General features: G+C 36.6%; 2 protein-coding genes across 2 annotated transcripts; both read right to left on the bottom strand.

Moving 5' to 3' along the window:
- Positions 1–2,854: 2,854 nt before the first annotated feature.
- Positions 2,855–7,324, bottom strand: LOC132862097 (urokinase plasminogen activator surface receptor-like). The gene is made up of 5 exons (XM_060893949.1): positions 7,165–7,324; positions 6,959–7,069; positions 4,187–4,333; positions 3,935–4,045; positions 2,855–3,473 (listed from the first exon to the last, which is right to left on the bottom strand). The coding sequence occupies exons 1-5, from the start codon at positions 7,214–7,216 to the stop codon at positions 3,271–3,273; spliced, it is 624 nt and encodes a 207-aa protein (XP_060749932.1). The 5' UTR covers positions 7,217–7,324; the 3' UTR covers positions 2,855–3,270.
- Positions 7,325–12,813: 5,489 nt separating this feature from the next.
- On the bottom strand, positions 12,814–14,566 carry LOC132862113 (urokinase plasminogen activator surface receptor-like). Its single transcript, XM_060893981.1, has 5 exons — positions 14,408–14,566; positions 14,135–14,245; positions 13,771–13,914; positions 13,417–13,527; positions 12,814–13,298 (listed from the first exon to the last, which is right to left on the bottom strand). The coding sequence occupies exons 1-5, from the start codon at positions 14,454–14,456 to the stop codon at positions 13,096–13,098; spliced, it is 618 nt and encodes a 205-aa protein (XP_060749964.1). The 5' UTR covers positions 14,457–14,566; the 3' UTR covers positions 12,814–13,095.
- Positions 14,567–14,914: the final 348 nt, after the last annotated feature.

The following is a 14,914-nucleotide window of genomic DNA, read 5'->3' as shown; positions in this document are numbered from 1 at the left end:
GATCTGGACTTAATACAGAAGGAGAGAGGGAGAGAGAAGGGGGGAGAGCGAGAGAGAGAGAGACAGAGCGAGAGAGAGAGAGAGAGAGATAGAAAGAGAAGGGGGAGCAAGCAAGAGAGAGAGAGAGGGAGAGAGAGAGAGAGAGAGAGAGAGAGAGATAGAAGGTGGGAGCGAGCAAGAGAGAGAGAGAGAGAGAGAGAGAGAGAGAGAGAGAGAGAGAGAGAGAGAGAGAGAGAGAGAGAGAGAAAAGGGGGAGCAAGCAAGAGAGAGAGAGGGAGAGAGAGAGAGACAGAGAGAGAGAAGGGGGGAGAGCGAGCAAGAGAGAGAGAGAGAGACAGAGAGGGAGGGAGAGAGAGAGACAGAGAGAGAGGGAGAGAGAGAGAGAAGGGGGGAGAGCGAGCAAGAGGGGGGGAGACACAGAGAGAGAGAAGGGGGAGAGCTAGCAAGAGAGAGAGAGAGAGACAGAGAGAGAGAGAGACAGAGAGAGAGGGGGAGAGAGAGAAAGAGAAAGAGAGAGAGAGAGAGAGAGACAGAGAGAGAGAGAGAGAGAGAGAGAGAGAGAGAGAGGGACAGAGAGAGAGAGAGAGAGAGAGAGAGAGAGAGAGAGAGAGAGAGAGAGAATTACTGCAGTCATATGCAGATCCCAAATTATTTTAGGAACTCGAAACTACAAAATTTCACTTTATCACTTTCAGTCATCATCAGTAATCAAAAAGGAACTGAAAGTGTCTTCAGTGTCAGCACCTTCTAACAACCCTTTTTTTTTAAAAAAAAAAACAAAAACAAAGTCTTGGGAAAATCTTCAGAATATACAACATTAACTAAAAAAGCAATGTGCTCTTAATAAATTGTAATAGTGGGAAAAGTCCTGTGCTATAAATGGAGCATGAAACCAAAATGACCAAAACTGCTGTCCTCTGGGACACGGCCAATTTTATTAGCTTAAATAAACTTATCCATGAAGAGGAACAAGATGCAGTGATGCAGTGATCTTTACTTCCTGTACACCACACCCTGGAAGAGCTTCATAAACAAACCAATTCAAACAAAAAATCTTATTGCTGTGTGTCTCGCAAGAGATGGAGATCTTTTAATCTCATTTTGTGCTGATAAGAATTTACTGGCAAAGATGAAATAAGATTAAAAATAAGAATAAAAACGACTGAAACTGAAAGAAAGGAAAACGTCTCTATTCATGAACATTCTCAGTGTAAAGAGTTTCGCCTAGTGACAAAAAAAAAATACTAAGAAAATCCTTTCCGCTTAAAATTAAAGAGAAGATCCCAGTAAAGATAAAAGTTATTCATAAAGCATCTTAACCTTTAAAAGAGCTCATAAGGCCAAAAAGTGTTAGGTGACGTGAGGAGGATTTTAAGAGATTTAAGAGTTTCTTTATCAGAGGAGAAAATGGCTGAAAGGTGAAGAGGGAGAAGAAATGTGTTGTATATAATATTTAATAATGATAGTTATTATATAATGATAGTCATTATATAATGAGAGTTAATAAGATGATACAGATTAGATCGTGTAGGGATTATTTTACTGACCAATCATATTAGAGATAACATCTTAGACAGAGCACAGTGCTCTGTGTCGGAGATGTTTACACTTACATTTAAGCTGGAGGGACTATGTCTCTTGGCTGGCCTGGGAACGCCTCGGTATTCCCCTGGAGTATGGAGGAAGTGTTGAGCTGGAAGTGTTGAGGAAGAGTCTGGGGGAAGAGCTGGATGGATGAATGGATGGATGTTATGGATATAACATCTCTAATACAATCAGTCACAAACATAATCCCTACACAATATAGACTCAAATATCTCCACATAGAGACAAAGTGAAGGTTTATAATAGACCAGATTTTAAAAACACACCCATATTTTTTTTTATTCGACAACCAATCACAGTCTTCGTAAGAATGTGTCACCTAGTAACAGGTTTAAGCCCCGCCTCCTCTCTAAGATAAAAGTTGTATTTTCCTTGTTCAGAGTTGCTCTGAGATTATGAGTCTCACTCTCAGGCTCAAGTAAAATATTATTTTATTACATTACAGATAGATTGATAGATAATTATAATATTAACATAGACCTGCACTTACTTGCGTACACAGATGTGGTCAATGTCAGACGCTGAACTATACAGGACGTAAACTGTGACAGGTTCCAGACACCGATGCTGCACACTGGTGACAAATCAGTGACAGCGTTGAACAAACATGAGTACGAACATGAAGAACAGAGAGAGAGCTCAGTTCAGCCAGTGACGACGATTTAAAGGTTCTGTTTCCTCTATTGGAAATGTGACCTTCATTACCTGTGGAGAGAAGCATGCAGTATGACTCGAGTCTTCATGATCGGCGTTTTTGTGGAAGCCGAAGCGTGAAGATGAAGCTGACTGAATTCAGACGTGACGATGGACTGAGAGAAAGCCTGGTTTTTATGGAGATGTATCATAGGGTGTGTGTATGGAGAGAGGGGGAGGAGGAGAAAAGGCATGATAGTGGAAGTGAAGGTGAATGAATAGGGACAATATGGATGATATTTAAGTAATAATTAGAAACTATATATTTATATGTGTGAAAATATCAGACGTTAGCATTAAACTAGCAGGTTTGCTTTTGCTTAAGCTAGCATTAACTGCCATCTGCAAATAAACTGCAACTATATATTTTTTCATTTATAAAATGTATTCTTTGTAGAAATTTGCCCAAAATCACAGACTACAGACTACTGAACTACTTGAAGTAAATATTACACGATTCACATTTATGCTATTTATTAAACCTCCAAATCATTCCAACTTCCTTTTTAATCATTTTTATTACATTAACTAAATGTCTACGGTACAAAAATAAGACTTTTTTTAATATGTATGTTTCTTTATTTGATGAGCAGATAAACATCAAGTAATTTGCTTCTCTCCCATTAAAGCATAAAAATGTTCCATACACAGCAATTTATTTTATATTAAAATGGTTTAAAAAAATCTATAAACCTGAGTAATATTCAGTTGATTACAGGACTTTGGTTCTTGGTGATGATTTTTGGGACTTTTGCATTTTTTCTTTGTGGTTCTGTGCATACAGGTTTTATCTTAATCATCATCATCATCATCATCACACAGTCTCCTAACAGAACAATGAGACACATCTGATACATTTAGCAGGATATGACATTATATATATATACCAACAAAGAATATAAGCAGACTTCTGCTTAGTGTGATTAGACAAGCCTTGTAATAATGCTGTAACATCCTTCATCAGCTCATAGTTTAGGAGAAGAGGATGGAGGAGATCAGAGGGACGATCATGAGGAGGAAACTCAGTGTGAAGATCTCAGCACCGTTACAGAAGTTCCCCTCACAACACTGAAACTTCGTTATGCCGATTCCTGAAACGCTCTCTTTTTTAGACATATCACATAAGCTCTTGGACACACATCCTTTCGCTGACATGGTGTTTCCCCCTTGTTGAACTGAGAGAGAGAAGTATGGAAATAATAAAATAAAGAGCAATCATCATAAATATACATCAAAGTCCTGTGTGATAGAGAAAAATAAATGTTTAGAACAGTATACATGTTTATTCGGTATAATACAGTATATAAATTTTTTTTTAAGAAGCTTTTATTGTCATTTCAACATATATACTGTAGCTGATGCAGGAAACCGTGTAATGAAAGATACACACAGCGCCGACCAGTGTGGTCTGTACTACACTGTACATCATTGTGCAGTTAAGAGCATGGACACAATAAGAGGATTCTTGTAAACATTCAGTAGCAGCAGTTGATGGCAGCAATTAAATAGTGATGTGCAAAACAGCATTGAAGTGAGTGTGTGTGTGTGTGTGTGTGTGTGTGTGTGTGTGTGTGTTTGTGTGTTACACATTGCAGTTTACTTGTCTAGTTATGGGTTCACATTCATTTTCCATTACCTGATGCAGAGATGCAGTGATCTTCATCTCCTTCACAGTTCAATGATGCTTTGCAGTTGTCGCTCTCACAGGTATAACACCTTTTCCCATTGGGCACCTGCTTGGATGGGGCTTAACAAAGAAATCATATCAAATAAGCAGCTGTGTGTCTCAAGCATCACCAAGAATTACTGCAATAATACCTTCGACTACGCTTATGTTAATCAAATAAATAAAGTTCACTGAACTGCTTTTAAGAGTGTGTTGTTTTACCTGGAATTGTTTCACTGTTACACAGATTAGTCTTGCAGCATTTGGCATTGTTGGTCACTTTCATTATTCCCAGGTTCATGCTCCAGCTTACACACATTTCTGCCACACCACAAGTCTTCGAATTGATCTCTGACATCATTGTACCACCTACAGTATAGAACATTCCACAGACAGACATGAACACGGATTCTACACTAATATAAAGTGTTGTGAAAAAGTCTTTGCCCCTTTCTGCTTTTTTATTTTTTTGCATGTTTGTCACACTTTAATGTTTCAGATTATCAAACAAATTTAAAATATTAGTTGAAGATAACACAAGTAAACACAACATACAGTTTTTAAATAAAAAGTTTTTTTTTTTATTATTAAGGGAAAACAAAATCCAAACCCTCATGGCGCTGTGTGAAAAAGTGTTTGCCCCCTAATCCTAATAACTGGTTGGTCCACCTTTAGCATCAAGAAAAGCAAATAAAGCGTTTGTGATAACTTGCAGTGAGTCTGTTACAGCTGAGGCTGTGGAGGAATTTTGGTCCACTCATCACAGAATTGTTGAGAAAGAAATACTTTCTCATTTGTTCCAGAATTTCTTTGGATCTCGGCATGATGTGTAGCTTTTGATTATCTTTTGTCACTTCAATCAGGTCTTATTTAAGTGATTTATTGATTGCGAGCAGGTGTGGCAGTAATCAGGCCTGGGTGTGGCTAGAGAAATTGAACTCAGGTGTGATAAACCACAGTTAAGTTATGTTTTAACTGGGTGGACATTTTTTCACACAGGGCCATGAGGGTTTGGATTTTGTTTTCCCTTCATTTAAAAACTCCATTTTGTGTTTACTTGTGTTATCTTTGACTAATATTTACATTTGTTTGATGATCTAAAACATTAAAGTGTGACAAATGTGAAAAAAAAGAAACTCAGGAAGGGGCAAACACTTTTTCACACTACTGTAACTATAAACTAGATTTGTAAAGTTCGTCGTGACAAACTTTGATGTTGGCTTCGACGATGCAAGTATTCGCAAAGGCCAGTGCTTTTACAGAAAGCTAGGGTGCCAAAACATTTGGAGGTAAGTGGAGCATGTGACGTCATCAGAATACCCGTGAGGAAATTCCCCTCATTGTTCTGAGTGTTTTGATATGTCACATGTCCATGTTGTAAAAAGTTTTTTGATTTTGCATATATTAGGGGCGGCGCTGCAGCACAACCGGAAGGCCAGTCGGTACACCAATTTAACACTTTGTTCAGAGTATCACCCTAAAGGAGCTGGTCGAGTTTGGTGTAGATAGTTCGAAAGCTTGCCGAGTTATAAACCTCCAAATTTTATAATGGGAGTCTATGGGAAAAAGGCCACTTTGAGACCCGGTACCGGAAGTACCGGTACTCAGATCGCTTAGAAAAGTAAAAGCAACAAACTTCAGACCAGCGTCTACAACATATCCGAATTTGATGTATGTGGCTCGAAAGCCCTAGGAGGAGTTACTCTTGATAAAATTTTGTCTAAGCTTAAATAGGAAAACAGAATGTTGGCTTCTACAAAGCCAACATAATAACTAACTATTATTAGTACTGAGCTTGAACTTTGCACATTGTTATTTGCTGCTCAAAAAGTAAAATGGTGTATAGTGTAATCCTGAAGTAGGTAAACATTTGATTTCGTCGATAATGAGATCCATAAGAAAAGAGAAAAACAGGTTGGTTTGGGTTTTTCAGAAACTGCTGATCTCCTAAGATTTTAATGAGGAGAGTGAGATGAGCATGTCCAAACATGCTCGATACAACACCCAGATACACAAGCAAACATACAAACAAACAAAAAGCAGCATTCCTGTTCTTTATAGCAACATGGCAGACACTAATAACTTTGGTGTGAACTATGAGGAGAGAATGGGAATAAAAAAGAACGACTGAACAACAGATGAACGAAAACAGAACACAAAGATACACACTTCAACAACACAAAGTTGTATTACATTTAGATATGTTGTATTACATTTAGATAGAAATTGGCTTTCTACAAACACTGCTGTGTGACCAGATCCAGACCCAGCCTGGTCATGCTGATAAGCAGTTTACACAGACTACGATTTTTGTTAGAAAGACTGAGAAGTGTGTAGACAGAGAAGGTGAAGGATACGCCATGTTAACAGATAATAGATAACAGCTGTACTGTTTTTACAGGCAATACTTAAATGGCACAAAGTTCTACTACCTATATTTTAATCAGTGTTAAGTGTTAATCAGTGTGATCTAATCTATCAGTGACTTCCATATGACCACTTTGGCTTTGAACTGTACATGAAGTGCTCTCCTGCGCTCGGAGCGCGTAATGGCGCAGTGGCGCAGCATGAAAATAACGGTTAATCTGACACAAAGCCACACCCTGCCGTCATGGAAAAAGCAGCCCGCTTACAATTGCCTGCATTATTACAGCGAGTACAAGTTTCAACTTACTTTATTTATTTTTTCTGTATAGTATTTCATTGCATAAAAACTAAAAACGTGACAAGCCGCAAATTATTGTGGGTGTGTAAACCTATGTAGCTCTCTGGACTATTAGAAGTTATTGTGTGTAGAATTTATATATATATATATATATATATATATATATATATATATATATATATATATATATATATGTGTGTGTGTGTGTGTGTGTGTGTGTGTGTGTGTGTGTGAGAGAGAGAGAGAGAGAGAGAGAGAGAGAGAGAGAGAGAGAGAGAGAGAGACGTTTACTTTCCTGTAGTATAGCAGTAAAAATGTATTTTACTTACTTAAGTACACAGAAGTGGTGGCAGCGAAACATTGATCCGGACAGGTTACCTGTTCTTTTGAACATTCCACAGACGATGATGACACACACTGATAACAATTCAGTGACAAAGCTAAAGAAAAAGAAGAATGAAAAACAGAGCATAGTGAAAAAAAGGATAGTAGAAAGAAATAAATACTGAAAAGAGCTCCATGTGCGCTTCGTTACCTTTGGAGAAAAGCATGCATGTGAGCAGCAGACTGACTTGAATCATCTTCATGTTTGGCGTTTTTGTAGAAGTTTATAATTTTTTGTAGAAGTTTAGGTCTGAAGATGAAGCGGATGAGGTTAAGATGTGAGTACGGTCAGAGAAAAAGCCTGTTTTTTTTTTATGGAGATGTGCAGAGGGGTGTGTTTACAGAGGGTGGGATTTATTATAAGGTTTTTTTCTTAGTAAGCGTATTGCATTCACTTGAGGAAAAAAAAATCTACTGTTTTTCTGAATTAACGAGTTAATTATCTCAGAATTATGAGATAAATTTTTCATGAAAAACTTTTTTTCCTCAAGTGAATGCAATACGCTGATGCAGAAACACATCATCTTATGATTTTCTTTTTTAACAGTAATTCTAACAAAATTCTAACTCATTTTAATCAGTTCAATGATCTATCAGTACTAAAATTATGTTAACTGCAGAAGTAATATTGCTTAATGTATGGGTGTAGGATTGCATGATGGACTTTCTGATGGGGAAAAAACCTCTCGTGCGGTGCCCCAGTTATTTTGGTCCTATGCCCAGGGCTGGGCCTGTATCCATTATATTTTCTCTCACAGAACTTGTTGTTGTTGTTGTTGTTGTTGCTGTTTTTACCATTGTATGAACTCTTTTTTGTTTTTGTGTGAAAATCCTAGAACAGCAGTTTTTGAAAAACCATGTCATGGTCAAAATAACTAAAATTCCTGATTCTGATGTCTGATGTTTATATTATTATTTATTTATTTATTTATTGTTATTGGTTGGGTGTAAGGAGTGAACTGGGTAAATGTAAGACTCCCAGTCTGCTTTTTGTCCGTGTCCATCCCTGGATGTGTAGTTTTTATGTGACTCATTGTGATTTTTATAGTCACGGCTTATCCTCGACTGCATTCCAGATCTACTGTAAGTGCCAGACCACAGAAAATAGCCGGTGGTAATTTCGATTCATCTCAGTGACTCAAATCTATTGATTCGTTTCAAGGAGTAGATTCGTTCACTGATTCGTTTACATTAAACCAGTAAATGGAGCCGGTGAGTTTTTTAAAAGTATTTTTTTTTTATCCACTCAATTATCATTATTATTATTATTATTATTATTATTATTATTATTATTATTATTATTATTAAAATAGAAGGAGAACTTAAAGAACGACATGAATAAGCCAATAGATCCTTGTTTGTTCAAGGATTGTAACGGGGCAGGATGTCTGCTTCTCATAAACATAAACACACACACGCACGCACACACACGCACACACATACACACACACACACAGGATTGAAAGAGCTAACTGAATAAACTGAACCTGAATAAATTCCAACTCCTAATAATCTACATGAATATTTATAAAGTACTCTGAGCTTCTTATTTAAGCCACAGAATAACAGAAGATTGGATTCTTTAGTACATACTGGATATTGAATAAACATGCACACCACAAAGCAGTCTGATTACATTAGTTTTAAAAACGATCTACAGTCTTTGTTGAATTTCAATATTCCTTTGCTTACTTGTTAGTTGAGTCGTGTGTACGGATTTTACTGCTTACAAACAGAATCACAAACAGAATTCTTGTCTTTCAATCCGTTTGTATTAAGACAAATAAAAAAGCACATGGCACCCAAAAATTAACGTATATTTCTATTCCCATCCTATTTCTGTTTTTGCCTTTAAAGTAGATTCTGCCTTAAGTAGCAACTTTATCAGCTCTAAGTTCACGAGAAGAGGATGGAGAAGAGCAGAGGGACGATCATGAGGAAGAAACTCAGCGTGAAGATCTCGGCACTGTTACCCCAGGAGCTTCCTGTATTGTTCACATCGCTGTTACACAGATTCCCCTCACAACATATCATGTATCATGATGTAATGATACTTGATGCATTTTGTATTAAATTTTGTAGAAGCTGCTGGAGACACGTCCTTTCACAGCCACAGTAAAGCTGTGTACTTGAACTGAGAGAGAGAGAGAGAGAGAGAGAGAGAGAGAGAGAGAGAGAGAGAGAGAGAGAGAGAAATAAAGGGTTAAATTACAAACAGCAACTGATTTTATTTTATGTTAATTTACATAATTACATGATTCTCAGTAATCAGAAGGCTCTTCTTTCCCTATGAAAGGATCCTGAAGCTTCACGGGCCGAGTGTCCAACAGCACTTTGTATCGGTCAGGAATAAAGCTGCTCTGTGAGAATCTCCATGACCAGCTGTATCACTTTTATAGTGACATTTTCCAGATTCAATTTGCCCAGTCATGAGACATATGCATTTTTCCACTGGCAAGTCTTTTTTTTTTTTTTTGTACAATAACACAGATTCCCTTTAGAGACCTTGGCCTGTTCCTGAACCGTGAGCTTCCACTACAGAGAAAGCTGTTTTTGTGCAGGAGGAATTGTTTCCACCCCACATAAAAAACCTGCTGAACTGGAACAACAGAGCATCAGGTTACATCAGAGAAGATGGATGCAGTGCAGGAAAAATAATGTAATTTAGTTGTTATTTATACAGCACAACCTCATACATTAATAGGACAGAGGAAGAGCGTGTTCCCTGTTCTTCTGTGTCCACTGATCTTTTCGCTGTTCATCTCCGCTGATCTTTTCCAGGAACCTCAATGCCTACTCTCTCGACAACACCTGTACATCCTGAGGAGAAAAAAGAAAGTTAATCTTGCTCCTCGGATCATTGTGAACTTCTGTCTCTGTGCCGGTGAAAGACCCTTTACAAACTACATCACAGTGAGGTACAACAACCTGAGGGCACTACAGCAGGAAGTGAAAAGAGAGTTCCAACATTACTGACATCTATCAAAGCCTTGCTTGAACGGGACTCCTCACATCCACACCATGGACATCCCCTTACAAGCAGCATTCTCCCTCCAGCGTTACCTTTCACCTAACAACTAAACCTCACATTAGTCACCCTCTTGTACTGTACTGTACACTACTGCTATTATCTGTAATTATTGTCAAGTACTGGCACATTACTGCAATTATTGAATTACTAACTACAATTATTTATATCAGACTGATATTTGCACGTTATGGCATGTGAATAACTGTAATCTCTGTCTGTATCGACTGTATCATGCTGCATGTATTACTCTGTATAATGTTTATAACACTTAATAAGTTCATTTGCATCACTGCTGGGATGCATTTAAATTTTCTTTGTACTTTAAAACTTAAATCTAACCTAAACTTGGGTGTAAAAAAGACTGAAAATATGACTAAAAAAACAACAACAACCCACGATCAATAAACATACAATAATAATTTAATAGATTTATTTGCTTTGTTCTTGGTCACAAACCACAAGGCACATTAGATCTGTAAAATGGCTCAGGTCCTGTATTGTTTCTAAAAGGTCAACGTTTTAATTTACATTTACATTTACAGCATTTAGCAGACACCCTTATCCAGAGTGACTTACAACTGAGCAACTGAGGGTTAAGGGCCTTGCTCAGGGGCCCAGCAGTGGCAGCTTGGTGGACCTGGGGTTCGAACCCATGACCTTCCGATCAGTAGCCCAACACCTTAACCTCCTTAACCTCGTTTTTTCACCTCCTCAAGACTTAGTAGCCCATGCAATTGCAGCATTTGTCCACCAGATGTCTCCCTTTCCTGACTTTACATCGCATCATCTAATGTTTTAATTCACACACACACACACACACACACACACACACACACACACACACACACACACACACACACACACACACACACACACACACAGTTGTCTAAAAGAACCAAATAGCATAAAAACTAGTTGGATGAGTGAAATATACTACAAGACTCTTCTCTGTACTGGCACCAAGGTGGTGGAATGAACTTCCCCTAGAGGTCCTGGCTATTTTCAAGCGACTGTTGAAGACCTACTTATTCAGGAAACACTTCAACTAGCACTTCTTTCCTTATCTTTTGCATTTAAAAAAAAAAAAACACCTTTGACACTTTTTCATTGTAACTCTGAACAAATGTTTTAAACTCATGGTATCTTAAGTATGTAACTTAGTGATCCAGCATTAATGTATTCAATGTTAGAGATTTAAGCGCTTATGTACAGTACGTCGCTCTGGATAAGGGTGTCTGCCAAATGCTGTAAATGTACTGTAAATGTAAAATATTTTCAGGACCTGGCAAGGAAATTCATAACATAACTCCTCAAACTATTATTACATTTAATCAAATCAAATTGATCAAGTTGTAAAGTACTTAACAAATAAATAAAGTAGTTATTTAACAGAGTAAAGTTTGTTATCTTTATATGGAGATTTTTATGCTTATGTAACATTTATGGAAGGAGTCTCCAGTGTCACAAATCAGTAACATCACTAAAGACAAAATGAGAATGAAAATGAAAAAACATGAAAAACTTGCAATAATTCAACAATATATTAAACAATTTTAATTATTATGCAAAAATTCAACAATATGTTCGTTATCATTACATTTGAAGAGAAGCCTGGAGATGAGCAGCAGACTGACAGACTTGCATCTTCATGGTTGGTGTTATAGAAGATGTTTAGATGAAGGAAATGAGGTTAAGATGTGAGTAAATGTCTGAGATTTTTTTTTTACCGAGACGTATATAGGGACATGTACAGAGCGGTTTTCTGCAGATTCCCTTAATGTGTCTTATTCTGGTTTCCTGAGAAGAAAAGAGATTTAACTTTCCCTTTCGAAGTCGACTACATCCTAAACACATTATAAAATTGTGCTGAGTTTAGACTTGTTCAGTGTTGTTTACACACACACTATTCTATTGCTATAAGCCTAAGTACAGTTTTTTTTTCTGTGACAGAAAATAGACTAAAAATATATTAATTTATTCCTTATATGTGTTTTCAGTCTGTATATAAAACTCATATACAGTTTAATCTGCAAAAAAATGTAAGTTGTTTCTTTGGTTATTAAAATTCCAACTGCTTTCTAATACAAATGTTTTTCTACACACACACACAAAACACAGGCCACATTATTAGGAACAATGATGTAGTAATCCTGGATAATCCCTTGACTGTCTGAATAGCTTTTTTTTTTTTGATGATAGAAAATGTCCTTTTATAATCTGCTCTATGTTAACCTTGTTGCATGGTGTCAGATTTCTTCAGCTGTATGCTTTTGATGATCACGCGACCACAATTCATACAGACCAGACTCTGTGGTATATGAACTGGTGCACACATCCTGTTTTTGATGCAGTGTTGAAATGATATAGTGCAAAAATTGTATTTTTTTTTTTTTTGCTAGTTAAATTGTTTGCTAGTTAAACAATCCTTGATGCCTTATCAACTTACTTACGATACAGAATGTGTAGTTTAATTGAACTAAGACTTAATATATGGATGTTGATACCTCACTTTTCTTAAGAAAATCTAACTTCAATGTATTTTTCAGTGCACTGACTAGACAGTCAGCTTGAACAAGTCTGAATAAAGCAGAAAAGCTCTCTTTCTCCTTTTTTCCCCAAAAACTAAATCTTAAATAGTTACTGTAATAAGATCAGAATATATCATTAATAGATCATTTTTGAGAAAAAAAACCTAACTAACAATCTGTCTAAAAGTGTTTAAAATTGTATAGAAATGTCATTTTTCAGAAGTAAGATCTGACACATATATACACAGAAGTCTGCATTTCACTTTATTACAGAAATGTAATGACCATGAACATCAAAATGCAGGTTTCACCAAAAGATATAAAAAAATGGATATAAAAAAACAAGCTTATTGACGAGTAAAGTTTATTACATTTCAAACTCTATTAATTTATCTAGATTTTTCTGCATATCTTTTTTTTTTTTTTAAATTTCACAATTTTTCCAAAAAGCAGTCCAAAATAAAAAACAATCTGACCTAATCTGATATTTCTATTTGTATTTCATGTCGATAACTCTGAGAGTTCAGGAGAAGAGAATGGAGGAGATCAGAGGGACGATCATGAGGACAAAGCTCAGTGTGAAGACCTCAGCACCGTTACACAGATTCCCTTCACAACAATGCACACTCGTTAACCCGATTCCTGGCACGCCTGATGATCCGGAACCAACACAGAAGCCCTGGGACACACAGCCTTTCATAGACACGGTGTTGCCCCCTTGTTTAACTGAGAGAGAGAAAGAGAAAGGTTAAAAAAGGATAGTTATACATTTAATACAGTTTTTGTGATATATTGTGATAGATCTGTAAGTGTACACTTCTTATCTACACATGATCATATTCACCTGAAGCAGAGATGCAGCGATCTTCATTTCCTTCACAGTATACTTTTGCTGAGCAGTCGTTCGTGTCACAGGTGTAACACACCCTCCCGTTGGGAACCTGTTTGGGAAGAGCTTAACAAAGAAATCTAATCAAACAAGCGGCTCATTGTGTTCTACACATCAACAAAAATTACTGCCATAATATAAAACAAATAAACTGAACATTTGGGGAAAAGTCTATAATCTATTTATCCTGGTGTTATAGCACACATACAACACACTCAATAAGATACAGGTTTAATGTCAGAGCAGATTTCAGGAGTGTTGTGTTGTGTTGTGTTGTGTTGTGTTGTGTTGTGTTGTGTTGTGTTTTACCTGGTGGTGTTCCACTGTTACACAGATTAGTGCTGCAGCATTGGGCATTGTTGGTTACTTTTACTATTCCTATGTTCATGCTGCCACTTACACACAAGTCTTCAACACCGCAAGTCTTCATACTGATATCTTGCTTCGTCCCACCTACAGGACGATCCACATTACACACCATTAAAAAACCTTCAAATTATATCAAATTATAAGCATTTCTGTTACATACAGTATTATGTGTTAGAGTGAAAGATGAATGAAAAACTGCAGAACATGATACGATAGGATCATAGATCATTTATAGGTATAGATAAACGCACTACATACAATATTAGTTATGTACACACACACACACACACACACACACACTTACTTGTGAAAACAGAAATAGTTGAAGAGGCACACTGATCTGAACAGGTTGTCTGTTCATTGGTACACGGTCCAGTTAGTGAAGGCAGACACTGATAACAATTCAGTGACAGGGCTGAAGAAAAAACAAAAACAAATCAGAATGAAAATAAAAAGTTATTTGTATAAAATTCAAGTTTTATCTTAAGATAAAATATTTTGAAATTAATTCTATTTATTTTCTCTATTTCTTTATTTTTCTCTATTATCTCTATTTCTCTTCAGTGAGTTTCATTACCTTTGGAGAAAAGCATGCAGACAAGCAGCAGAACGACTTGAGTCTTCATAGCTGGTGTTTCTTGTAGATGTTCAGGTCTGAAGATGAAGCAGATGAAGTTAAAGAGCAACGGTCTGAAACAAAGCCTGGTTTTTATGGTGATGCTCAGTGAGGTGGGTTTTATAGAAGGAGGGATTTATTGCACAACCCACAACCTTTACCATAAGTTTCATTTCATTATAAATGGAGAGAGTTAACTTTGTGTTTCCTGGAAAACATAAAAACATAAAAACATAATGCCTTTGCAGACATATAAAAGTTAAAGAAATTCAGACCTGAGAAGTTAAATTAAGACCTCAGATGTACACTTAGATTTATAAATATTTGGACATTGATAAAATTCTTATTTTAGCTGAGTACTAATTAGAAAAATAGATTAATGAATGTTGTATGAGGAGTTGATTGCATTTAAGCAGCTGTTTCTCATTAACTGTAAGATGAATGAGCTGAAATTTGGTGTATAGAATC

The sequence above is a fragment of the Tachysurus vachellii genome, chromosome 19 (assembly GCF_030014155.1).
Source record: "Tachysurus vachellii isolate PV-2020 chromosome 19, HZAU_Pvac_v1, whole genome shotgun sequence".
Classification (NCBI taxonomy): domain Eukaryota; kingdom Metazoa; phylum Chordata; class Actinopteri; order Siluriformes; family Bagridae; genus Tachysurus; species Tachysurus vachellii.
This window is presented reverse-complemented; position numbering and strand designations above follow the sequence as displayed.

Excerpts from the sequence above, each read along its gene's own strand:
- LOC132862113 (XM_060893981.1), bottom strand. The coding sequence starts at position 14,456 with ATGAAGACTCAAGTCGTTCTGCTGCTTGTCTGCATGCTTTTCTCCAAA. Across the intron at positions 13,528-13,770 it reads TAACAGTGGAACACCACCAG|CTCTTCCCAAACAGGTTCCC; the intron begins GTAAAACACAAC and ends TTCTTTGTTAAG. Across the intron at positions 13,299-13,416 it reads TCGCTGCATCTCTGCTTCAG|TTAAACAAGGGGGCAACACC; the intron begins GTGAATATGATC and ends TCTCTCTCTCAG.
- LOC132862097 (XM_060893949.1), bottom strand. The coding sequence starts at position 7,216 with ATGAAGATGATTCAAGTCAGTCTGCTGCTCACATGCATGCTTTTCTCC. Across the intron at positions 7,070-7,164 it reads ATGCATGCTTTTCTCCAAAG|CTTTGTCACTGAATTGTTAT; the intron begins GTAACGAAGCGC and ends CTTTTTCTTTAG. Across the intron at positions 4,334-6,958 it reads CACCACTTCTGTGTACTTAA|GTGGTACAATGATGTCAGAG; the intron begins GTAAGTAAAATA and ends TCTATACTGTAG.